The 27,029-nt window shown below is 40.8% G+C and overlaps 1 protein-coding gene across 1 annotated transcript in view; it reads right to left on the bottom strand.

The window, feature by feature from the left end:
* LOC148018476 (outer envelope pore protein 16, chloroplastic-like) overlaps positions 1 to 27,029 on the bottom strand; it is a 64,230-nt gene that overhangs the window by 23,193 nt on the left and 14,008 nt on the right. Inside the window, exon 5 of the mRNA XM_087661365.1 lies at positions 23,051 to 23,084. Within this exon, the coding sequence (XP_087517491.1) occupies positions 23,051 to 23,084 (34 nt within the window). The remainder of the gene's footprint in view (positions 1 to 23,050; positions 23,085 to 27,029) is intronic.

Below are 27,029 nucleotides of genomic sequence, written 5' to 3'. Positions count from 1 at the left end.
GTCTTCGACATCGGCCCTTCTTTTTCTTCCCCCCCCCCCCCCCCCCGGCTATACCTTCTCCTATGCATTATATCATTTCATCATCTTGTACTAGGGCACTTGGGCAAGTGAATAATTTTCCCACAAGGGACATTGCCCAAGTGACACATGTTGCATGAGCTTTCTTCAATATGTTACATACTATATATCTCGTTGTGCAGAACACCACTAGACAAATCCTAAGTTGTTTCCATCGGCAAATTACACCACCATTATTCTTTCCATGCTACTTCATCACCTTTTCCTCATCATCAACATCCTTGAGTGGTTGGGTAAGCTTATATTGTTTTGTGATGTGTTGGATGGACCATCCCTTCTCCCATTTTCTAGGTTACTATTACTTAATCAACCACCACCACCACCCCTAAAATTAACTTTCCACCAAATTTTTGAAAAAAGTTCAATGTGGTTCCATCCGCCTTTGTAGGGCTTGGTAGGCCACAAGGCAGTCAACGAGCATCCTTTATCCAATGCCCTGTTCTCTCTAGGGTGACTGCTTGGACTCCCTTGGTAAGATAATCATCGCCTCTATAGTCTTGGTAGGCCACTAGGCAACCAATGTGTATCCTTTGTCTAATGCCCTGGCTGCTTTGGGGTGGAACGCCCTGGGGTAACCATTGCTAGCCTTCCCTTTTATTTTCATTTTTGGGCTTGAGAGAGGATATTGAGCTAAAACACACTATACAACTTATTAACATTCTTAAACAACCCTAAATCATACTTAATTAATTAATGAAAAACGCAAATTTGGTGTGCAAGAGTTTCAATGGTCCCTTGAAACCCTAAAAGTTTTTCGGCACCCTTCAACATCTATAAGTAAACGGACTGCCTACCGTTTAGCATCCCAAGATGGTAGTCAAAACCCTAATTTATGTTGTAAACTAAGGTTTACAGCAAAGGTCAACTGAAATCTCTTTCTTTGATGGCTCAAACTACTAGAAAATGATGAGATAACTTGAGAGATGGCTAGGGGATGAGAGAGAATACTATAGAGAGAGAAATTTCACAGTTTCATCACAAGAGACACTGAAAATCTACTGCTACCCTGCTGCCCTGCTCAAACAGCCATGGAAGCTATCACCTACAACTTAAGACCACCAGAAAGATTGCTACATCCTCATGTATACTATCATCTGCACCAAAAGGACCTTGGGCTTCTGTCACCTGCTCCTGGAGGGCTCTAAATTGTTGTCACATGCTGTAGAACTGATCCTGGTGGCTGCAAATCACATCAACAATCTCTCCTTGCTCTCTAATAGCCTCCTCTCTCATAATGGCTAGAATAGACTTCTATCAGTCCCTAAAAACGTTTTTGCCACTGGCATAGATAAGTTTTGCCAAGTGGTAACCTTCTAATCATATTTTTCAGTATTATCTAGCTTATTAAATTAACTTTTAAAATATTAATTTTTAAAAAAATGATTTAATAATTATTATAGTACTTAGAAAAGTAATTCCACCAACCAATAATTAAATTGGCTAGGCCAATTTGTCTTCCAAGCATCCCTAAGCAATTATTAGCCCTTAGACTGGCATCAATTAATTAATTAATTAATGCCTAGTCTCTAATGTCACCACTGACATTAGTAGCCAATTTATTGGTCTAGGCCCGAATCTAAAATCAAGTATCACCTAGTGCTTATTAAACATAACTTATTACAACTTTTTTCTTTCACACCCATTGCACCCTCAGGGTCCTTGGCATGTTACCATGAAATAACTGTCGTGTGCATTACATGTGCTAAACAACCTTACACATTTGATTAATAATTTAATCAAATGTTATTAGCAAAATTAAAACATCTCAAAATTTCACGTCCCCATGACAAACCTCCTCTTGAAATCCCTACAATCATCCTCAATTGCACCACATTGTATTGAAGGAAATGCATATTGCACTGGAATTTCCATAAGGCATCACAATCACAACATTAGCCATTGTTATCCAACCATGCCACATACCCCAAACCTTGCTGAAAATTTCCAGTTAGCATGAACATTAAATAATACTAAGAATTAGTCCAGAACTGTTGCTAGAAACCCATTGGATGCATCCATAACTCATGTTTCTCAACTGTTCTGATTTCACAACTATAGTAAAGTATACTTTTAGCATAAACCATGGCTCTATCAATGGCATTTACCAACATGTTGTTGTCCATGAAACCATCTATAAACCATTGAAAATTGATCATGAACTAATCACTTGCTAATCTGAGAACTAATCACAAACTAATTGCAAAAACTGATCAATAACTAATGCAAAAATTGATGTAAAACCGATCCCAAGAGGCACCATAGACGGTTTTTAAATTGATCAAAAAATAAGCTGAAACTAATCAAAAAATTTGTCTTAAAATTGAGGCAAAAGCTCATGCAGAACTGATCATAAACTAATGCTAAAGTATAGTTTCAGTGCCCGGTGAAACTCGAACTCATCTGCATGTATCTCACAGTGACTAGAACACTGAGTCGTAACCTCATGGCAAACATACTATCAACACACTACCTTGGATGCATGCTGAATATATCCGAGATTCACTACATATGAGAGCTGTCCACAACTGGTTGAGTGGAAGTGTTACCGCCCCCTTGAGCATCATGCAATGGTTCTGACCCCTACCCTATTAAACCTGACTGAGCCTAAACTGAAGTCAACTCTAACTGAAAGACATCCAGGTAAAGTTGCAACAACTGAGAAAAGTCTATCAAGTCATCCTCTTTCATCCACTTTGCATCTATTGGTGAAACAATGTTAATTCTTCACCAAGAAGCATATGGAAACTTTACCTCTTAACTTTACTTACCTCCAAACCTCCACTAGGTTGTTCAAGGCTGTTATTCCCCTTAAGCATTGCGATGCTTTATACTTTTACATTGTTGCAATTCCAACTTAACTAATATGCAACACTGCATCCAATTGACTAGTCCCCCCATGTACACCTGACATGCTAGGAGCACCAGATACACTCGGAAACATTTTTGTTTGCATACTTCGAACCATCGCAATGTGACTGTGCATCAACTTCTGGAGGCCTAAAAGGATCATCAACAACTGACCTTTAAATGGGTTATCAAATTTCTCTTCCTCTTGTTGATCATCAACTTCTAGAGGCCTAAAAGGATCCACATTTTGGTCTAAACCAACATTATCAATTTGTTATCCATGTTGCATGCCTTGTCCAAGATCAAGCATTGCATTTTTCTAGACACTGTGAATTTTCAGATTGAGAGGCATCATCCTTGCTTAATCCCATCTCACTATCTAAAGACATTCTTATTGTAATCCTCCAACTAAATACAATTTCAGCACTAGAGCAAAGCTTCTAACCTTCAATCAAGTACCTCGGACCCACCAAGTCTAGGGAATTGATTGTATCTTGGCAATGGAACCATGAAACCAGCCTTTCTTCTCAGATAGGGTGGTAAAAAACCTAATTAAGCACTAATTATAACAAGCATAAAATTCACATAAACTGAAAATGGATACTTTACCAGTTTAATCTTGACATTGGACACCCTATTGGCCCTAAAACTGGCACCCCTTGTGGTATTTTTTAATCTTATATTACAAATGGAAGAAGTACAACTAAGATTCTCTAATCTCCTCCACTAATCTAAATGTCTCTTGCTATCAAAATTGACCTGCAAGCCTCCAAACCAATTTGCCCCTTGGTTTGCTTGGGGATTGGCCTTCACCCTATGCCTTGAAAGACAAATTCAATCCCAAATCTGATATTGGTTGGCTAGAGTCTTGAATCTCCCTGAAATCCCTCAATTTCAACGTTGGAATTCAAATCCTAGGCCCTCAACATTGAGCACACATCCCAAGGCGGCTATCAAAACTCTACTTTTGGCTGTAAATTAGGGTTTACATCAAAGATCTATCGAAATCTCTTCCTTTGATGACTCAAACTGTTGAAAAATGTTGAGATCACTCTAGAGATGGTTGGAGGATGAGAGAGAATGCTATAGAGAGAGAGAAATTTTAGAGTTTCATCGCAAGAAACATTGAAAATCTATTATTGCCCTACTCAAACAGCCATGGAAGCTATCACCTACAACTTAGGACCACAAGAAAGATTGCTACATCCTCCTATATATTCTCATCTACACCAAAAGGACCTTGGGTTGTTATCACCTACTCCTGGAGGGCCCCAAATTGTTGTCACATTCTAAAGGACTAATCCCTGATATCTGCAAATGACATCAGTAGTCTCTCCTTCCTCTCTAATAGTCTCATCCTTTCTCACAATGCTAGAATAGACTTCCACCAGCCCCTGAAAACGTTTTTTCCACTTGCATGGGCAAGTTTTGCTAAGTGGCAATCTTCTAATCCCATTTTTCAACATTATCTAACTTATTAAATTAATTTTTAAAATATTATTTCTGAAAAGTTAATTTAATAATTATTCTAGTATCCAAAAACTTAATTCCACCAGCCAATAATTAAATTGGCTAGGCCATTTGTCTGCCAAGTATCCCTAAGAAGTTATTAGCCCTTATACCAACATTAATTAATTAATCAATGCCTAGTCTCTAATATCACCACTAACATTAGTGGCCAATAAATTGGTATAGGCCTAAATCTCACATCAAGTACCACCTAGTACCTGTCAAAGATAACAATCACAACTTTTTTCTTTGACACCCATTGCACCCTCGAGGTCCTTGGCCTATTAACATGAAATGACTACTATGTATATCACATGTGCTAAACAACCTTGCACATTTAATTAATAACTTAATCAAATGTTATCAGCAAGATTAAAACATCTCAAAATTTCACATCCCTATGACAGTATCCATGATCTATATCTAAGAATGATAATAAACCTTTCACCTCAAAATCAGAGTCTTATGGACAAAATGTGTTTGCTATCTTTGCAGATTTCTTATATGGTGGAGTGCTTGAGGCCTTGGCATCTAAGGTGAAACCCGAGTAAGATAAACCTTCAACATAAGTTTTTTCCATGGTGCAAATGAAGATTTCCACCTTGAACATCCATGGTGTTTGGTCTCACAACAAACAACATGATATGTGGTGTGTTCTGTATAAAGATAAATGAGACCTGCTTTCTGACGTTTAGCATGAGAGTCATAAGGAAATTGGCAGGATTGTTCAATGCCATGGATTCGAGTTGTTTTATGTTGGGTCACTATAGTGAAGTATTTTGGTATGATGATGATTAATCATATAAAATTTTAGCCTATTTCGGTTAAACGTGATGTATTTGGCAGATTTATGATCGTTGAAATCACACATGAGGGCGAGCTTTTATGGCTGGTTGGGGTTTATACACACAATGATGTCTTACATCAGTGTGATTTATGGAGACAGCTGAAATTAAGCTTTCCCTTGTTAAAGCTGGTCTATTGATGGCCCATGAGGGTGTTCTCTACATGTGTGTGGAGCCCTCCCATTGTACGTCTAGATATATGTAATGGATGCACCCAAAGGTCTTGGTTAGAATGAGTTTGTATCGACAATCTTGTGGCAAGATCTTTGACTTGGCTATGTTCAACACATGGGTATATTTTTCATTCTGCACAACATCTAGCGAGAATGGAATTATATACATTATGCATGATGATAGTTTCTTTGACCTTGGCTATGTTCATCAGCCGAAACAGGTCAAGAATGTAGACAACTGCCTAGACAGCAGGCTGAGACAATCTTTCAATGATGGCCATGTCCTCCCTACAAGCAGGTAGAATGATAGCAACTGCTGATAGATTAACACCAATTCCTCCATATGGGGTACGAGCAGCAGTCTTGAAGGTAGTAGGCTGACGGCAAAGGACTGGAGTGAATGAATGATCACAGACGAAGAAATGCCCAACAAAGTGTGTAACGTATCCACCTGTTATCTTCAGGACACGTCCTAGCAGTCCATCGGAAAGGATGTCTAGTAAGCTCCGCCCAGCACTCCCATGGAATGTTACGGGGTTTGCGATTTAGGACTTTCCATGTTTGCCATGTAGCGGAAGTATTCTGGCTGTTCCCACTTAGGACCGACCTGAATCAGGGTTTTCCCTAATGGTCATTTTCTAAACGGCAACTAGCGTCGAACCCCAAGAGAACTACTTTACGCAGAAACACCAGGGTCGAAGCGGATTCCCGCTGCACTTGCTTCAAGGAGAATGGGAAACGAGAGGGATGCAAGGCTCGACCTCTCTGCCATAAGGCATAGTCTCATTCCGTTCCCCTAAAACAGCATAAATCGTGATTATTATAACTTAGACTCTAGGTCAGTGCCCTTGCTGTTCGTGTCCTTTGAACGATCTTCTTGCTGTCCATCATGATTGAGAAAAGTTCCCGGCCAACCGGGACCACCCATCCGTAGGACGGACCCATGGCCTCATCCACCACACTTTCCTCAGGTTTGTTTTAGTTATTTAATTACCAACCACATTTAGTTGGACATGCATCAATCAGCTTCCTTAATTAGCCCGTTAGGCACTGGTTCCTTCACGTAATCATAGCACTTGACATAAAAAAACAATGTCAAACAAGTTTCTTTTCAACAGCTTATCATATTTATCTTTGAAATACATTTATAAAGTCCAGCCCGTAGGCTTATCCATAATCCGCTCAAAGGCTATCCAGCAATCCACAGGGATTACTAATCCAAGATTCCGCCCGTAGACTAGTATGCGGACCTCAAGATCCAATCTCGAGTCACGTTGGCCTCTTGTGCAGGGCCCAGAAGGCGAGGGATTTACGGCCAGAGCCCCGCTCAACGGAGAGATCTCTCGCGGCGGGTTCGGTCCACCTTCTCGGCGCGGTTAACAACCCCCTTGGTTAGGGTCAAGCAGGCAGTCGAGGGTAACTAAGGCTGCCCCTCCCTTCAGGCCTTCAACCTGAAGCATTAGATATCTTTTCATCCATTAATTCCTTGAGCAAACAAAGCAAACAGTGCTCTCTAAGCTGTTACAAGCACAATCATTTCCAGTGGTCGTTATTTGGCCAGCTGCTAAGGAGTAAATCCTTCTTTCCGAATGCATCCAGCACTCGATCCAGGATCAATTGCGACTTGGCAAGATTCCCAAGGGTTTATTTGTTAGCCCTTATATCCTTGGGTTAGGACCGTACCCTATTAACCCAACTTAACCAATACCTTAAGTTCTATTAGCAGTAAATATGTTATTCCAATTTACTGATTGGTCTTTTTCTTCCAAGCAAATATCTAATCCCCATATCTTGGTCACTTTACCCAAGAAAGGTACTATATCAAGACGATTATTCATCCTCTTGCAAGATAACTTGCGTAAGAATCTGCCAATCTCAGTCAAAGGAATTGGCCATTCCCTTGTGATCAAATCACCAGATCATGCGACTCCACAACTTATTGCATGAGTGTCGCATCAAAAACCATGGGACTATTCTACCCATCGAATGGCGTCTTCTAATCACGAAATCGTTATTAGATAGAAAACAGGTTAAGGTGTCTTCATAACAATCTGTTCCTGATTGCATTAAGCCGACATTGTTGGTCCTAGGGTTCCAAATTCAAATCGAGTTTCATCCTTTTAGCGAGTGATCCTTAGGGTAAAAGCCCTAGATCGTCTCTCGCAAGTACGTCCTATTGTCCCTACATTTCGTGAATGTGGGCAAGTCTTTAGGTATAAGAGTTTCAGCTTTGGCAATAAAAGCGATTAGGTCACGTCCTCAACATGCTAAATCCCAGTTAGCACTTGGGATATGTTGCATCAATTTAACCATTCCTAACGAGTCCCTCGGGGTTTAGGTGTTTAGGTTAAACCAATTTACTTGTCTACTCTTGAAGCTATTTACAATACCATTTTCGTAACCACATGATTCATTGCTTACGTATGAGTAGATTTACAAATCCTAACTTTTTTTTTTAGATCAAGGCATATGTTAAGTTATGGCATAATTCCAATTGATCCTTTAATAACATGCATTCAAGATTCATGCTACTTAACTTTAGGGTTTTATGTGAACCATGCAACCTTTTTCTAACTTCTTTTCTAAATGAGATAATCGTACGCTGAATGAGCATTACACAACCCTTCGTAACTATTTACGTAGTTGATTGAGGTTTAAGCCAATTGACTAGGGTTTAATCTACTTCACGCAACTTAAGAACCATTTTCCACGCCTTGCAAATTCCTACAAATGATTAGCAACCTTCTTTTAATGAATCATTTCGAAGGAAAGATGCCTAATAATGCGACATGCAATTTATTTTTTCCATGCATAATTGAAGTGTACTATCATTATTTCAACTTGTAAAGATGGGCATTAGTTAATCTAAGTTCGTTACTTTCCAATGCATAAAAACCACTTGCAAGAAATGCATAGAGATCTTATGCTCTTCTTTTTCATTCATTTAATATAAATAACCGATTCTTTGATCGAAGTTATTTCCTTTAATTTAGCCAAGGTATTTCAATCGAAAAAGTGCATCCTAATTTTCGTGAATGAATCATGCACAATTGAAACATTACAACGTAAACAAAATTAGGAAGAAAACTTGGACTTGTGGTGAAATGTCCACATGGATACTAGGAGATGATGCTCCTGCGTTTGCGCCTTCTGCCTTCTTAGGAGCCATCGCGAATTCGGCCTTTTCGTCTTGAACGCAGATTTATAATCTTGGCTGTCTCCTTCGCACGCAAAACTTCCTTTGTGATTCAGCTTCCTTGATTAATTTCTCTATCTTTCGGAACCGGCTTTAGAAGGCCTTAAAGGCTGCCTCGACAAAGTAGGGAATGTATTTGAGAGGGAAGGCTTTTAAAAGGAGACAAAATTTATAAGAACCAATTGGGAAGGCTCATGGAAGTCCAAGGGAGATAGTTTTAAATGGGCTTTGTGAAATGCTAAAAGGGGGAAAAAGGTTTACTTCCCGGGGTAAGTCGAACTTTAAGGGAACTTGGGTGGGAATTTCAAAAAGAAGGGACTAAGGTGGAAATTTCGAGGAGAAAGGGGGCTTGGGTAGGAATTGCAAGAAGAAGGGGACTTACACGGAACTTGCGAGGAAATGGGTGCTTAAATCTCGGTGGGGGGGGGGGGGGGGGGGATACGAAACCCACTTAGAGAAGGCTTGTGGAAGCCCACAAGAAGGGGGGCTTCCTTAGGGGGCTTTAGAAGCTAAGAAGCTTCTAAAGCTTCTGGGGATGTCGTGGAGATCCCACGTGGTGGAAGAGGAGATGACTAGTTACGAGGGCTTGTAGCCGGCAGCAATGTGGACGGTGCTAGGGCGGCCTCAGCTTCAAGCGGCGGCGTGGAAGCAGCAATTGGCGGCTTTAATCTCCCTCTCAACGGCAGCGTCCCGGCTCTTCTCAATCTCTTCCTTCCTTGGCCTGGGCAGCGTCCCGTTCTATCCCTCCCTTACTCACCCCCCCCCCCAGGGGATTTTTATAGGGTGAAGGAAGGAGGACCTCCCCCCTCCCCCCCCCACGCGGCCATTTGCATGGCATTCACCCTCCCCAAGGCAGCTCAGTCATCGCGCCTCCCCTCCCTCTCCTCCAGCACGACCGTCAGCTGGGGGAAAGAGGGGATAAAAAAAATTTGTCATATTTCCAAAAATTATCGTTTTGGCCTCCTAAGAGGAGGTTCTTATGAAGAATGCGGATTTCTTCAAACCCTTGGTCTCGTTTTTGCCAAGGATACGTCGAGTAAAAGGTCGCACTATCCGTATATCCAATGCTGGCATCGTCCTTGCGTGAGACTCACAAGTACGTAATATTTTTTTAGCAGGAAATATTACATTCTCTCCCCCTTGGAGGAATCGAGATGTCCTCATCTCGAGATAAACTGGGAATATTGATGGTTGAGAGTGCTTTCATCTACCCAAGTGGCATCCTCCTCGGGATAATCTTTCCACTGAACGAGGCATTCTCTCAAGGTTCTACATCTCAGTTGTCTCTCCCTAACATCTAAGATCCTGTCAGGCCGTAGTTCAAGGACTCCTTGACTAGGCATTACAACTTGTTGGTCATCAAGTACATGGTTAGGATTAGGTACATACTTCTTCAATAGGCTGATATGGAATACATTATGAACCTTTAGGTTCTCAGGAAGTTGCAGTTTATAAGCATCAGGTCCTAGGCACTTAAGGATCTTGTATGGTCCACAATACTTTGGACTTAGCTTTTTGCAATCTCCTAAGGATAGAGAACTCTTCTTTGGACGTACGCGAATAAAGACCATGTCTCCTTCCTTGAAGATTCTATCTTGACACTTCAAATCCGCGTATGCCTTTTGTCTATCCTTGGCGGCTTGGATGTCATGTCTTATTGACTTTATTTGGCTATCCATCTCTTCCAATATCTGCCTTGAAGCTTCAACCCTCAAGGTTGGATCTGAGAAGTTTAGGGAACTTCGACAATCATGACCATACAATGCTTGAAAAGGGGTCATCTGAATGCTTTGTTGGTAAGAAGCATTGTAGGCAAATTCAACCAAAGGCAAGTATTGAATCCACCTTTATGGCTCACGACAGCAGTGTGTCCTTAATATATCCTCAATGACTTGATTGACTCGCTCTGTTTGGCCATCAGTTTCGGGATGGTAAGCTGTACTAAAACAGAGTTGAGTCCCAATGGCTTCAAAGATAGCTCTCCAGAAGTGTGATGTGAAGAGAGAATCACGATCACTAATGATTCTTCTGGGTAGCCCATGTAGCTTGAAAATCTCCTTGATAAACAACCTTGCAATGTCTGAGGCTTCATAGTTTGTTTTTACAAGAATAAGGTGTGCAACCTTAGTAAGCATGTCAACTACAACCATGATGGAGTTGTATCCTCCCTAAACTTGGGGTAGGCCAACAAAAAAGTCCATATTGATGAATTCCCATTTCATTTGGGGAATGTCGAGTGGTTGTAACTTTCCTGGCATTTTGACATGTTCGGCTTTGATACGTTGACAAGACAAACACTCAGTGACATATTTGAGAACGTCACCTTTAAGCCTCTCCCAATAGTAGCTCTTCCTAACTGCATTGAGAGTCTTGGCATAGCCAAGATGTCCTGAGAAAGAAGAATCATGAGCTTCCCACAATATCTTCTGCTTAAGTGACTGGCTTGCCGGTATACATACTCTCGTTCTATAGTAGACAAGTCCACTATTGATAGAGAATTCATGATACTTAGCCTGTAGCTTTTGGTCCTGATCCTTGATAGAGATTTCCCTTAGCATCTTTTGGTAGGCTGGGTCGTGGCATGCTTCCTCTCTAGCTAGCTCAAGTATTGGATTGTTCGGCATGGACACCTTTGTGGCTAGAGATCTAGCTATTGATGGATTTTGCAAGATTAATGAGTTAAGGAATGCCTTGCGATTGAGTGCATCGGCAACTACATTCACCTTTCCAGGTCAGTATTTGATTTCAAAATCATACTCCTCCAGTACTTCAATCCACCGACGTTGCCTTATGTTGAGCTTGTTCTGGGTAAAGATCCACTTGAGACTCTTATGATGAGTCACTAGAGTAAACTTGTTACCCAACAGGTAGTGTCTCCAAAGCTTTAGGGCATGGATGACAACTAAAAGTTCTAGATCATGGGTAGCATAATTCTTTTCATGGCTCTTCAGTTTCCTTGAAGAGTATGCTACAGGATGACCTTCCTGCATGAGCACACATCCTAAGGCAAGCGTGCTAGCATCAGTTACTACCTCAAACTCCTTACTGAGGTCTGGAAGTTTTAGGATAGGTGCTAATACCAAACTTTGCTTCAATCTATCAAAGCTAGTTTGTTCGAGAGTTGACCATGCAATGGATGTTTGCTTCTTTAGTAAATCTGTCAGAGGTGCTACAATCAAAGCATAGTTTTTTATGAAGACCCTATACCATCCTGTTAATCCAAGAAAATTGTATATTTCTTTGACAATTATTGGTATTGGCCATTCCAACACATCTCTGACTTTGGCTGGGTCCACTGAGATTCCTTTCGCTGATACGATGAATCCCAGATATTCAATCTGACGCTTGAAGAATGCGCACTTCTTCATCTTAGCATACACTGTACAGCTTGTGTGCCCTCATTGTCTCAAGGACAATCCGAAGTTGGGGTTCATGATCTTCCTCCTGTTTGGAATAGATTAAAGTGTCGTCGAAAAAGATGAGTACAAAGTCGTCAAGATATGGCCTAAAGATATCCTGCATTAACCTGTTGAAGATGGCAGGCACATTCATAAGCCCGAATGACATAACTAGAAACTCAAAGTGTCCATATCTTGTGTTGAAGGCCGTCTTTGGGATATCTTCTTCCTTGATCCTTATCTGATAAGGACCAGACCTGAGATCAATCTTGAAGAAGATCTTCGCACCCTGAAGACAATCAAGAAGCTCATCTATTCTAGGAATAGAATACTTGTTCTTGACAGTTGATTGATTCAACCCTCTGTAATCAATACACAGTTGAAGTATTCCATCTTTCTTTTTCTGGAACAGTACTGGAGCTCCCCATGGTGAACTGCTAGGACAGATATAGCCCTGATCTAGCAGTAGCTTGAGTTGTTCCTTCAGCTCAATTGCTTCTGGTATAGACATTCTATAGGGTCTCTTCGCAATTGGCGCAGCTCTTGGTACTAGCTTGATCTCATGATCCACTTCTCTTTGAGGCGGGAGTTTTATTAACTCTTCAGAAAATACGTCCGCGTATTCCTTTAGCCATGAAGGCCCTTCACTAGACTCATGCTTCTGATCTAGCTTGTTGAGCTTAATCAAGTAGACAGGTAGTCCTTTTCTGACTCCCTTTATGATCCGAGATGCTTTGACCAATTGGATTTTTGGATTTCCAGTCTCACCTTGAGTTGTCACCGATTTCCCTTCAGAGTTTCAAAAGGAAATTTGGCCCTTTCCACAATGGATGTGGGCGTCATTAGGTTTAAGCCAATCCATTCCGAGTAGACACTCATGGATACCTAGGCTCATGACTCTGAATTTTACTGAAGTCGCCTTTCCTCCCAGAAAGAATTCCACCTTAGCAGTTTGCCTAGTACAAGTGACCTCACGACCATTTGCTAATTCCACAAGCAAGATAGGTGCTTCTACTGTGGCTATTCCTAATCTTTTTGCACAAGCTGGTGAGATAAAGGAATGTGTACTGCCACAATCAATCAAGGTCTTGAAACCTTTACCTTGATAGTTCGACGGTGTCAAAATCACCGAGAACTGGCGATTCGGCCCTTTCTTGTGAAGAGCGGCATGGACTGTCGCCCTTTCAAACTCTGCTTTCATGGTCGGATCTTCTTCTTCGCACATTTCCCTGTTGGCAACGCAGGCGGTTCTTTCTCTTCCTCGGGTAGCGGCTCCCTAGCCACGGCCAGTTCCTTGGAAAGGTACTTGGCGATGTCCTCCTCCAAGCTTGGGACATTGCCTCTTGAAATGACCGGGCTCGTTACAATGGAAACAACGGAGGTTTCGGCCATTGCTTTGGGTAGGAACAAAGCTGTTGGCCTTGTTAGTCCTTGCCCTCTTTGTTTATCCCCGATTCTGACCTTGAACTCTCTTCATTTACGACCTATATGCTCTTTTGTTCGGGTCCCTATAAGACCAAGTTTTGTTACCTCTTGGTCTAGCCTGCACCTCCTGAATTATAGGCGTAGCTCGAATGAATGCGTCCTGAAGATCTGATGGGTGCATAGAATCGAGACAGGTATTCACTGGCGGGTTTAAACCAGCGCAAAATTTTGACACATGCTGTGTCATGTCCATCAGTGACGCATACTTAAGAAGTGAGACGAATTTAGAGTAGTATGCGTCAAGAGTGAGTCCCAGCTATTTTAGCTCATAGAACTCATTCATTTTCTGCATGCGATACGCAGGTGGTAAGTATCTTCCTCGCACAGCTTTCTTCAGTTTTTCCCAAGTAACAGATCCTTTTGCGATCCCTTGATCTCTGCATCATTGTTTCCACCAAAGCCTAGCTTCGCCGGTGAGCTTCAGCTTGGCGAGCATAGCCTGGTTGGCGGGTGCAGTACCGGCTGCTTCAAAGTAATCCTCCATAGATTCAATCCAAATTTCAGCACTCACTTGGACAGTTCTGCCTTTTCCGTCAAATTCAGGCGGTTTAATCTGCTTAAGAAAAAACTTCTTCTCCTGGATTACAGCAGTACTTGATGTAGGAGACGAACTGGGAATCTGTACCTGGGGTTGAGCCTGGATAAAGGTTTCTTAATTTTATTACTCGTTAATCGTTATGATTTATATTTCATACCCAATTCAACTATCAACCAAGAATCCTAGCCACTTAACTTTTTATCAATTCTCATCGACAAAACAGACATTGATAAAAAGAAATCTTATTGCATTCATATGGACATAGCCCTTTTGGAGTATAACATTTCCAGAGATGATAGATCAATTGTTTACATTTAGTTTGGGGAGAATAATGTTATATTACATTCATCTACAAGAACTGGATAATAGTATGGTTTCGGGTCATGGATCTTCAAGAATCGGTAAGTCTTTGGAATCCATTCTTCTCATAGAGCCCCAACACTTTGATCATGTCGGCAAAGATTATACGGGTCACTTCCTCGTATACATATGAGTTCAACTCAACCCTCCAACCTCGGATATGTAAAGTTGAGTTTACGTGAGCCTCCACAAAAATGAACAGCTTCACGATCTTCAAGCTTTCCAACCACTTGATCCTCTTTAGGTTGGTTTGAAGGTATGCAAACCGGTGGGCAGCTATATAGTAGATTCCTGAGGAACCCGTACATCTTCGTTCCACGTACAAAGGCGATGGATTATAGATACGATCTAGGATATTCATCATCTCAACCCTTTGTCAATAATCCGGGGAATGCATCGTAGTCATAAACATGACTCGAAACACTAAGAACTTGTTCCATGCTTCGTAATTCTACAAGACAGCATCGAGAGTAAGGAAATGTTCGAAACAGCAACATTTGCTTTACTTTTTTTTATTAAGATTTCTTACAACAAATCCTTCGTTGATTCGCTCTGATACCAACTGTAACGTGTCCACCTGTTATCTTCAGGACACGTCCTAGCAGTCCATCGGAAAGGATGTCTAAAAAGCTCCGCCCGGCACTCCAATGGAATGTTACGGGGTTTATGATTTAGGACTTTCTGTGTCTGCCACGTAGCGGAAGTATTCTGGCCGTTCCCACTTAGGACCGACCTGAATCAGGGTTTTCTCTAATGGTCATGTCCTAAACGGCAACTAGCGTCGAACCCCAAGCGAACTACTTTATGCAGAAACACCAGGGTCGAAGCGGATTTACTCTGCACTTCGTTCAAGGAGAATGGGAAACAAGAGGGATGCAAGGCTCGACCTCTCTGCCATAAGGCATAGTCCCATTCCATTCCCCTAAAAAAGCGTAAATCGTGATTATTATAACTTAGACTCTAGCTGTTCGTGTCCTTTGAACGATCTTCCTGCTATCCATCATGATTGAGAAAAATTTCCGGCCAACCGGGACCACCCATCCGTAAGACAGACCCATGGCCTCATCCACCGCACTTTCCTCAGGTTTATTTTAGTTATTTAATTACCTACCACATTTAGTTGGACATGCATCAATCAACTTTCTTAATTAGCCCGTTAAGCACTGGTTCCTTCACGTAATCATAGCACTTGACATAAAAAAACAATGTCAAACAAGTTTCTTTTCAACAGCTTATCATATTTATCTTTGAAATACATTTATAAAGTCCAGCCCGTAGGCTTATCCATAATCCGCTCAAAGGCTATCCAGCAATCCACAGGGATTACTAATCCAAGATTCCGCCCGTAGACTAGTATGCGGACCTCAAGATCCAATCTCGAGTCACGTTGGCCTCTTGTGCAGGGCCCAGAAGGCGAGGGATTTACGGCCAGAGCCCCCCTTGGCACCCAAGCGTCCTCCTGCTCCAAGCAACGCTCAACGCAAAGACCTCTCGCGGCAGGTTCGGTCCACCTTCTCGGCGCGGTTAACAACCCCCTTGGTTAGGGTCAAGCAAGCAGTCGAAGGTAACTAAGGCTGCCCCTCCCTTCAAGCCTTCAACCTGAAGCATTAGATATCTTTTCATCCATTAATTCCTTGAGCAAACAAAGCAAACAGTGCTCTCTAAGCTGTTACAAGCTCAATCATTTCCAGTGGTCGTTATTTGGCTAACTACTAAGGAGTGAATCCTTCTTTCCGAATGCATCCAGCACTCGATCCACGATCAATTGCGACTTGGCAAGATTCCCAAGGGTTTATTTGTTAACCCTTATATCCTTGGGTTAGGACCGTACCCTATTAACCCAACTTAACCAATACCTTAAGTTCTATTAGCAGTAAATATGTTATTTCAATTTACTGATTGGTCTTTTTCTTCCAAGCAAATATCTAATCCCTGTATCTTGGTCACGTTACCCAAGAAATGTACTATATCATACCGATTATTCATCCTCTTGCAAGATAACTTGCGTAAGAATCTGCCAATCTCATTCAAAGGAATTGGCCATTCCCTTGTGATCAAATCACCAGATCATGCGACTTCGCAACTTGTTGCACGAGTGTCGCATCAAAAACCATGGGACTATTCTACCCATCGAATGGCGTCTTCTAATCACAAAATCGTGATTAGATAGGAAACATGGTTAGGGTGTCTTCATAACAATCTGTTCCTGATTGCATTAGGCCGACATTGTCGGTCCTAGGGTTCCAAATTCAAATCGAGTTTCATCCTTTTAGCGAGCGATCCTTAGGGTAAAAACCCTAGATCGTCTCTCGCAAGTACGTCCTATTGTCCCTACATTTCGTGAATGTAGGCAAGTCTTTAGGTATAAGAGTTTCAGCTTTGGCAATAAAAGCGATTAGGTCACGTCCTCAACATGCTAAATCCCAGTTAGCACTTGGGATATGTTGCATCAATTTAACCATTCCTAACGAGTCCCTCGGGGTTTAGGTGTTTAGGTTAAACCAATTTACTTATCTACTCTTGAAGCTATTTACGATACCATTTTCGTAACCACATGATTCATTGCTTACGTATGAGTAGATTTACAAATCCTAACTTTTTTTTTTAGATCAAGGCATATCTTAAGTTATGGCATAATTCCAATTGATCCTTTAATAACATGCATTCAAGATTCATGCTACTAAACTTTAGGGTTTTATGTGAACCATGCAACCTTTTTCTAACTTCTTTTCTAAATGAGATAATCGTACGTTGAATGAGCATTACACAACCTTTCGTAACTATTTACGTAGTCGATTGAGTTTTAAGCCAATTGACTAGGGTTTAATCTACTTCACGCAGCTTAAGAACCATTTTCCACGCCTTGCAAATTCCTACAGATGATTAGCAACCTTATTTTAATGAATCATTTCGAAGGAAAGATGCCTAATAATGCGACATGCGATTTATTATTTCCATGCATAATTGAAGTGTACTATCATTATTTCAACTTGTAAAGATGGGCATTAGTTAATCTAAGTTCGTTACTTTGCAATGAATAAAAACCACTTGCTAGGAATGCATAGAGATCTTATACTCTTCTTTTTCATTCGTTTAATACAAATGACCGATTCTTTGATCGAAGTTATTTCCTTTAATTTAGCCAAGGTATTTCAATCGAAAAAGTGCATCCTAATTTTCGTAAATGAATCATGCAGAATTGAAATATTACGACGTAAACAAAATTAGGAAGAAAACCTGGACTTGTGGTGAAATGTCCACATGGATGTTAGGAGATGATGCTCCTGCGCTTGCGCCTTGTGCCTTCTTAGGAGCCATCGTGAATTCAGCCTTTTCTTCTTGAACGCAGATTTATAATCTTGGCCGTCTCCTTCATACACGAAACTTCCTTTGTGATTCGGCTTCCTTGATTAATTTCTCCGTCTTTCGGAACCTGCTTTAGAAGGCCTTAAAGGCTGCTTCACGAAGTAGGGAATGGATTTGAGAGGGAAGGCTTTTAAAAGGAGACCAGGGTTATAAGGACCAATTGGGAAGGCTCATGGAAGTCCAAGGGAGGTAGTTTTAAATGGGCTTTGTGAAATGCTAAAAGAGGGAAAAAGGTTTACTTCCCGAGATAAGTCGAACTTTAAGGGGACTTGGGTGGGAATTTCAAGAAGAAGGGACTAAGGTGGAAATTTCGAGGAGAAATGGGGCTTGGGTAGGAATTGCAAGAAGAAGGGGACTTACATGGAACTTGCGAGGAAATGGGTGCTTAAATCTCGGTGGGGGGGGTACGAAACCCACTTAGAGAAGGCTTGTGGAAGCCCACAAGAAGGGGGGCTTCCTTAGGGGGCTTTAGAAGCTAAGAAGCTTCTAAAGCTTCTGGGGATGTCGTGGAGATCCCACGTGGTGGAAGAGGAGATGACTAATTACGAGGGCTTGTAGGCGGCAGCAATGTGGACGGCGCTGGGGCGGCCTCAGCTTCAGGCAGCGGCGCAGAAGCAGCAATTGGCGGCTTTAATCTCCCTCTCAACAGCAGCATCCCGGCTCTTCTCAATCTCTTCCTTCCTTGGCCTGGGCACCATCCCGTTCTATCCCTCCCTTACTCACCCCCCCCCCCCCCCACAGGGGGTTTTTATAGGGTGAAGGGAGGAAGACCTCCCTCCCCCCACACGGCCATTTGCATGGCATTCACCCTCCCCATGGCATCCAGCGTGGTGCTCAGTCATCGCACCTCCCCTCCCTCTCCTCTAGCACGACCATCGGTTGGGGGAAAGAGGGGATAAAAAAATTTGTCATGTTTCCAAAAATTATCGTTTTGCCCTTGTAAGAGGAGGTTCTTATGAAGAATGCAGGTTTCTTTAAACCCTTGGCCTCATTTCTGCCAAGGATACGTCGAGTAAAAGGTCGCACTATCCGTATATTCAATGTTGGCATCGTCCTTGCGTGAGACTCACGAGTACGTAATATTTTTTTAGCAGGAAATATTACAAAGTGACTCTATTTATAGAGGATTTTGGTGCACTTCCACTGTTGTTCCAAAATAAAAATAAATGTTTTTTGGGGGTGGGTGTTTTAAGGAGAACAAAGCGAGAAGTAATGCACTGTAATTTATAATTATTGCAAACCCTAATTTTAATGGCTCGACAGGTAACAACACGTCGAGGTGATGACAATGGCAATAGCAAGATCACCCCTGATGATGGCAATGGTAGAGGAAGGCAAGGGCTAACAGTTGAAGGCTTTGATTGGGATAGATCCATGATAAAAGAGTGGCCACACACAAGTATTCTTTTATAGAACACACTTTGAATCATTTGTTCTACCAAGTCTCTTTAGTTTTGTATTTACATAGAATTAAGTAGAAAAAATTTGGGGTTGTATGAAAGCCAAAAGAATTTAGCCCATAATATGAAATTCAGTTTTAGGCTAATTCTGAAGAAGTTTAACAGAATGCAAACTGTAATTCAAGACCATCAGTAATGATTTATGGGTGAGGCAAGGGAACAATTATCATAGACAAAAACTCTAATTTGATCTGTTGAAGAACTTGGTCATATTGGACAATTGGATACATGAACGCAATGCATAATGTCAGGGAAATCATGTGGTCTAATAAAATCATCAACATGAGCTACAAAAGCATAAGATTTGAGCATAAAAATAGCCTTTTCTTGACAAGCATTGCTCTTCGAAAAGCCTTTTTAAAAGCTTGGATACTAATAGAAAGAGGCAAACTATTTTAGAGGTGAACAAAGGATGGCTCATGGACATAATCAAAGTTTGAATTGGCAAATAAATGTATTGGACACTTTGTGAATGCTCTCTCTCAGGCACCACTTCCTTGGGCTGATACCCTAAACCGGTTAAAAATTTATTGATGCTGTTTGCCCAACTTCTAATTCAATCAAGGACACCAAGTTGGAAGAACCTTTTACTGATTTTGAATTAGATGCTGCACTAAAACATTGATAAATTGAGCATGTCATCATCAACAGCTATCAAAGTAACCGAAAAATGGTCTTGTCAAATTGGACCAAAGGAGCAACTGTATGAAAACTTCTGTGTTGCTGCCTAATTATATGTATGCTATTGATCTATAAGCTAACTACTAAAATACTTGTTTGCAAAAGGCATCTTGAATGCAAGGCTACATCCTAGGCAGCGTGGATCTATGTCTAGGCGGCAGATTAATGATAACATTGCAAATGCCCTCATTGTCTTTGAGGGTACTAAGTATACTCAACAAGGAGAGAGGATGTCGCAAAAGAATGTGATCAATGCAATGGGACTTCATACCAACTATAACATTGAAACTAGGCTTTGGGCATAAATTGGTCCATGTCATTTATTGGTTGCATCATTGGCAAGTCTTTGTTGGCAGCCCAGACGCTGATGCAAGTCTACAAGACAAGGATGTCCATTGAGTGATTTGTTTATGGCATACCAACTATTATCTTGAAACTAGGGTTTGGGCATAAATTGGTACGTGTCATTTATTGGTTGCATCATTGGCAATGTATCATTGGCAAGTCTTTGTTGGCAGCCCAGATGCTGATGCAAGTCTACAAGACAAGGATGTCCATTGAGTGATTTGTTTATGGCATTGCCACTCGCCCATTGTTGCTATACATGGACATACTTATTACTTCTGGCTGCAGCAATGTTACATAGGATGCAATTACCACATGTAAAGCCTATACCCAAGCATATGCTGATGATTCATTTTCTTAGTTCAATGCCTAACAATGCATGCTGATGATCCATTTTCTATGCCTAAAAATGACCGCTAGGATATCCAATTTATGATGAACACTTTATTTGCAATTGGATTGGTAACAGGACTGACCAATAACTTTGCAAAATTCAAGTTCTCGCCTTTGAAGCAATGTGATTGGCATGCTTTGCTTTGGCCATCCCAGCATAGATCTTGCAGCAACATGAGATTGTTAGATTCTATTGGATGAAATATCACCATTAAGTAACAAACGGATTAGGTCACACAAAAACTAAAGAAGAAATCTGAGTATTGAAAGCTCTTCGCTTGACCCTCACATGTAAGGCTTAGGATTGTCCAATTCATTACTATAGCCTGAGTGCAAATTTATTTGTCACTCCTTGATTTGAGCACACAAGCATATATATGAGTTTCTTTCTCTGGCAATTGAACTTCCTTTGGAAGACTCGTACAAATTGCAAGGCTCCATGATTATTGAGGATGGACTTGGTAGGTATGCTAAAGATGCATGAGGGCATGAATATATGCAATATTCACTATCATGTGTTGGCCAGGAAAGCTACCTTGCTGACTGTTTTCTTTAAGCAAAAATAAGCTTGGGCAATTATGTTGGCTGGCATGTGTGATAATATAAAAATTGAGGCATATAGCCATTTGATTGTGGACCATAGGAAGTGGTTCTAGGTGGGTGGTGCCGCAGCAGCTATGGAGTCAAACATGGTAGTTCAGGAGTAGGGGCATATCCATCTAGAGACAAATGTAGCAGGCTGGACCCTAAATGACAGCCCCTGATGTTAATGCAGCGGTATATTGATGTCGACCAGCAGCTGAGATGTTCACCAGTAGCAATAGTCAATCGTGTAACTGGGAAGAAGATGATGGGGATAGAATAGCAAAGACAACATTGATGAAGGCTAACCCAGCCAGTGATCCCCTTTCATAGAGCATTCCGAGCCAGTAATCCTAATGAAACATAGAGATTGGTTGGGGCTCTATGGAAAAGAAATCAGATAATAATTTGAGATTAACTTTAGGCTAGGATTTAAGGTCGTTTACGGCCCTTCTTAGGCCCAAACAGAATCCCAAGGGGCATGAGAAGTAGATTCTTCTTACAGCCCAAATGGAATCCTAAGGGGCATGAGAAGCAAACTCTTTGACCAACCCAAAATCATGTGTCATGAAGAATGCCTCTGGGTCTATTAGGATCACAAGGTCGTGGATATCTTCTTTTGAGCCACTTGTGTTTTGTTTCCCTTGATTAACTCATATATACATGTTTTAAGCTGTTATAAAGGGAACCATAGTCATTACAAGAATGTGCTAAGGAAGAGCATCAACCGAATCATGCAAGTTAGAAAATTGATCTTGATGGACAGGAAAAAGCCACAAACTGAAAAGAGCAGGTCAAGGTGATAAACAAGTGATGATCAGCAACAATGAAAACCTCACAAATAGATTGGTGTAAGCCCAGGGCCTCGCGCCCCCCCCCACCACCACCAAAAACCTACTCAAATCAAACTTCCTTTGAAAGACTCATACAAGTTGCAAGGCTCCATGATGTAAGGTATGCTAAAGATGCATGGGGGCATGAATACATACAATATTCACTATCATGTGTTGGCCAGGAAAGCTACCTTGGTGACTGTTTTCTTTAAGCAAAAATAAGCCTGGGCAATTATGTTGACTGGCATGTGTAGTAATATAAAAATTGAGGCATATAGCCATTTGATTGTGGACCATAGGAAGTGTTTCTAGATGGGCAGCAGCTGTGGAATCAAACACGGTAGTTCAAGAGTAGGGGCATAACCATCTAGAGCCAAACGTAGCAGGCTGGACCCTCGACGACAGCCCCTGATGTGAAATGCAGCAGTATATTGATGTCAACTAGCAGCTGAGATGTTCACCAGTAGCAATAGTCACTGATCTAGCCTTCTAAGCTGCATTAGCTACTGCCTAACACCTTCAGGGGCTGCCTACTACATTTCAAAATCCGTCAAAGTACATCACACTCTTAAACTCATACTCTCTACCCCAATCCCTGAGACACAAGTTCAAGGTTCAATATTCACCTTGCATAGTGTGTTTGCTGCATTCTTTCATCTTCTATGTTCATTGTCTTTGTGTTACCCTAACCCTAACCACATTTCTTTATCAATCGGGTTTGTATTTTGCAATCGAGCATTTTTTTTTCAATGTCCACCATCTTACACCTCATGGCAATAGCTAGAGAGAGCCAATTGAAAACATGTCCTACTTTAAATTTAAGAACAAAAGGCACAAACTAGAGGAACATGACAACTAATGTCAACTACAATAAAATCGAAAAGATGATCACGAATCATTTTTGAATCATAAAAAGCTACTCAGATTTTCTTTCCCACTCTAGTTGGTGAAGGACCATTACCCCATTGAACTCCTTCTTTGCCCATGTTCTTTACCTGTAAGAAAGAACCTAGTTATGGTTAGCAATAGAAGTTTCAACAACATATAAGTTTTTTTCTAGATGCAAAGCCCTAACATCCTAGAAGCCTTGATTTCTATCTTCTATAACTAACTTTAAGATTCAAGATAAGGTTAACCTAGCTAAATTGTTTCTATCTTATGTGGAAATGGGGCCAATACATTTGCTCTCTATTAAAAACTTACACTTGAACTCCTAATTATTAATGCAACAAGGTGCTTAGTATTTTGACACACATTCACATGTGTGTTTCAACCCCTTAGCATAAGATTTTAAATGAACACAAGCAAACATTCTCAAGAATAGTAGCCATGATTGGCACACTATAATAAGTTCATTCTGTCCACCATCCTTGGGTCACTTGAGCGTAAAATTCTTTTAGCTTGCAACAAGTTCAATGGCAAGGTTCAAGGCACACTTTCACCAATACTACAATGATACAAAAAAGACGATCATCCAAGGTATACCCAAGGTACATAAAGATGTGGACATCACCTTAAGACCAAATGAGCTCACCCCTGAGAATTGAGCCCAAGGGCCAACAACATATTGTGCCAAGCTCATATTGCAAGGACTACTATCCCACATCATCAATCCACACTCTCTTAAATGTATAGATGGAGTTGCCTAGGGTCTAAAGTCCAAGGGTGGATCTTACAAGAGATGCCCAACAAAAGGGCCCGAAGTCCTTTTTATGAGTCCTTAACTGCCCTAGCCTTAGGATATAACTCACGCTAGAAGACCCCTTAACTAGCCTAACTTTTAATACATTCACACCTAGTGACCAAATGGTCAATGATCAATAGACATGCTACCATAGCCCCATCCAAGATGTCCAAGGATGTAACACTTTCCCCCATATGCATGATTGTTGTCCTCACCAATATCCTCGAGGACAAAGGTGAAGAAAGTGTCTCTTAAGTGAGCATACCAACACCTATGTGACCTCTACATCAAGCCATTCTTCCACTTGATTGACTATTTGAGATAAATGATCGACAGAATTGCTTAGTCCTATAGTCAAGAGCTAACACGGCTTCAAGTGGAATGTTACAAGTCACATGCTCAAAGTACAGGGCTTCCTCAATTAGCATAATCAATTGACCTTGCCCCAAGCATCTTTCAAACAACTTGCATGGGACACCAAATGAACAACGATATCCTATGATAAATCCATGAAAAAATATGCTTAAAAAATCTTTTGGTAATGTTAGGTTAGGATTCAGCAACACGTGCACACTCACAGTGGAGGAGTAAACAGCAAGAGAAAAGAGAGTGCTGGAAGATCACATCCACTATGTAAGAATGATTATGAAAATACAATCCCTAGGGTACTAAGTACCACACCCACTGAAGGGTGTTCACACAAGGAAAAAATCCTTCTCCAACTACAAGGTAAAAAGTACCCATGGATAAGGGAGTGTTCACACAAGAACTATGGAGAAACATAATAAGTAAAACAAACCCCCTCAAGTGAAGGATGTGAATGTATACAAAGAATAAGCAAATCAATCCCCAAAGGAGATATCTTAAAAGAAGAAAGGAAGATGTGAATAAAATGGTAGGTTTGTAGGGGTATTGAATTTTTCAGTACAAAAAAGTATGGGCGAGAGAGCCGAATGAGTTGAAAGATTCATGTTCAGTTCGGGAAGAGATCATAAATCTTCGAAAATCAAAGTCTTATGATCAACTTTCATTGATCAATTTATTAGAAAATCATGAAAAAACAATCCACAGTACTATTCGAGATGTAGAGGAACGATATGAGGACGCTATTGAGAAACTTAGAAGAGCCAAAACTCCCTTCCAACAAGCAAAACTAAAAGCCAATGAGATGAAAAATTAGAAGTAAAAATTTTACTATTTGATTTGAAAAGCAATGAGCCATTGAACAAGTTAGGCAACAAATCTCTCATCTTGCTTCTCATTCTCATAGTAAACATATAAACATGTTACCCTGTCTTCAAGGGAGGAGAACTTTCACCTTCATGAAGACCTAGTTCGCTCATTCTGCCATCCGAGTTTGGATGGATGGGAGAAGACCACACAGCTGTGACCTAAAGTTGGTTTTGCACTGTGAACAAATTGCACTATCCGATCACAACGATGAAAGCAAGGGTAGGAATCATTAAGATACCAAACCATCCGATGTAAAGATGGTTTTCAGCTCATCATCCAGTCATAGAAAAGGCCCCATAGGCTTGCACTTTCACGTCTTTCTAAAGTTGCGGTCATGGTAATTTTTGGTTTTCAAAACAATAAGTGATTCCCCAAGCGAGTGTGCTTCTTAACTTATACTATATCATGAAATTCTATTTGTGTCAACTAATCTTGATTCTTCAACACGCAGAAAAATAAGGAAAGGTCTATTGATATTTTGAACACCTTTCTCATCCTTGTTTTGCATTACGTATTCAATCTTCAGTAAGAAAGAATTGCAGAGTTCTCTTATGTATCTCATTGGGAAGAGAAATGTAGATCATCCATTGACAACCAAATCAATATGGATTCTCAGTCCCTATAGAAACCAATATCCTAATATGACAAATGGGACTGCAATATTTTGTCCATTGTGGGATTCTTTTCATGAAATGGAATTTTTGGAAGCGAATCAAAAGATTGCGAGTGACACAAAAGAAATGAGCGAGGAAAAATGAAATTTCTTCTCGATCAAATCCCCTTGGGTCAAAGTTGAAGCTCAGTACATTTGGATGAAGCATAGAGGTTTTATTCTCAGTTCGCAACCAAAAAAAGTTTCCCGAATCGTGACAATTGCTTGGAGCACACAAATCCCTCGACGTATGTCGCAATTTGTTCTAGTTCCACAATCCATCTCGTATCAATATTTCTCCGATGAGTTTCTCACCTTTGATAAGGAAAAGGCATTCAAGAAAGAGACTTTCAGAGTATAATCAATCATTATCAATCTGAATTTTCTTTGAATGACGAGGCGTCGTATGAGGTGGGAATCTCACATGCAGTTCTATATAGTAACACTGGAACTAGCTATCTGTTGACCATTCCACAACTACACCCAAAAAACCTAACTTTGCCTTACATAAAGTTTGGAGAGTTTTGTTAACCTTTTAAGTTTGAGATAACAACTTATATACCAAGAATTTGCCATAATTTACAAGAACATTCTATGGTCCATGTGAGGGGCAAAGAGTGAAGGACCTACCCGGTGTAAGATATCATATTGTTAGAGGAACTTTAGATATTGTAGGAGTAAAGGATCGTAAGAAATGACATCCTAGTACATTGCACAACACGGTCGTGACTTGTATCATCACGACGATTCCGTATCAATTGTTTTGATATGTCAAACGCATAGCTGAACTGAGAATGGAAGTATTGACACGGACTGAAGCCTGCTATGGCAAAAACGGATTATTATCCATCTATTTGTGTGAAACAATTTGGTGTCCAAGGTCTTACACTTTAGTAGGTTGAGTCTCACCTGGACTCCCACTACGAAGATCTTCAAATGTCTTTTCTCTTTTGGAACGGGTTCACACTACCATTACAGAGATTCCCTGAAGATTTTGTCAGCATTTGGTAATCAAATAGAGAAACCTACGGACATTTTGAGTCAAATGATTGAAATGCAAGATTTTCTCTTTTCTATTTCTAGACTTTGATATTTCTCTATTCTTAGAGAAATGATAAGTAGATAGTCCTAGGGGAAGGAAGAGAAAATGGATACTCAATGCCTAACGAGTCAATATGATTTTTTGAGATACTTTCAAATTACTTTGATATGTTCTATTCAATCATATGGAAAGCTGCATACGATGAAAGCCGTACGTGCAGTTTAAAGGGAGATCTCCAACTAGCCAGAAGATCCATCCTATAATATGGAGTCAAAAAGCCAAAATAAAGTCTTACGTAAAAGACAATTGGGATAGGAGACGAAAGACAC

Source organism: Lygodium microphyllum, chromosome 21 (genome assembly GCF_053477565.2).
Source record: "Lygodium microphyllum isolate KBCC chromosome 21, Lygodium_microphyllum_v1.1.10, whole genome shotgun sequence".
In the NCBI taxonomy this organism is placed as follows: Eukaryota; Viridiplantae; Streptophyta; class Polypodiopsida; order Schizaeales; family Lygodiaceae; genus Lygodium; species Lygodium microphyllum.
Note: the sequence above shows the minus strand (reverse complement) of the source record. Positions and strands in the feature narration are given on the sequence as shown.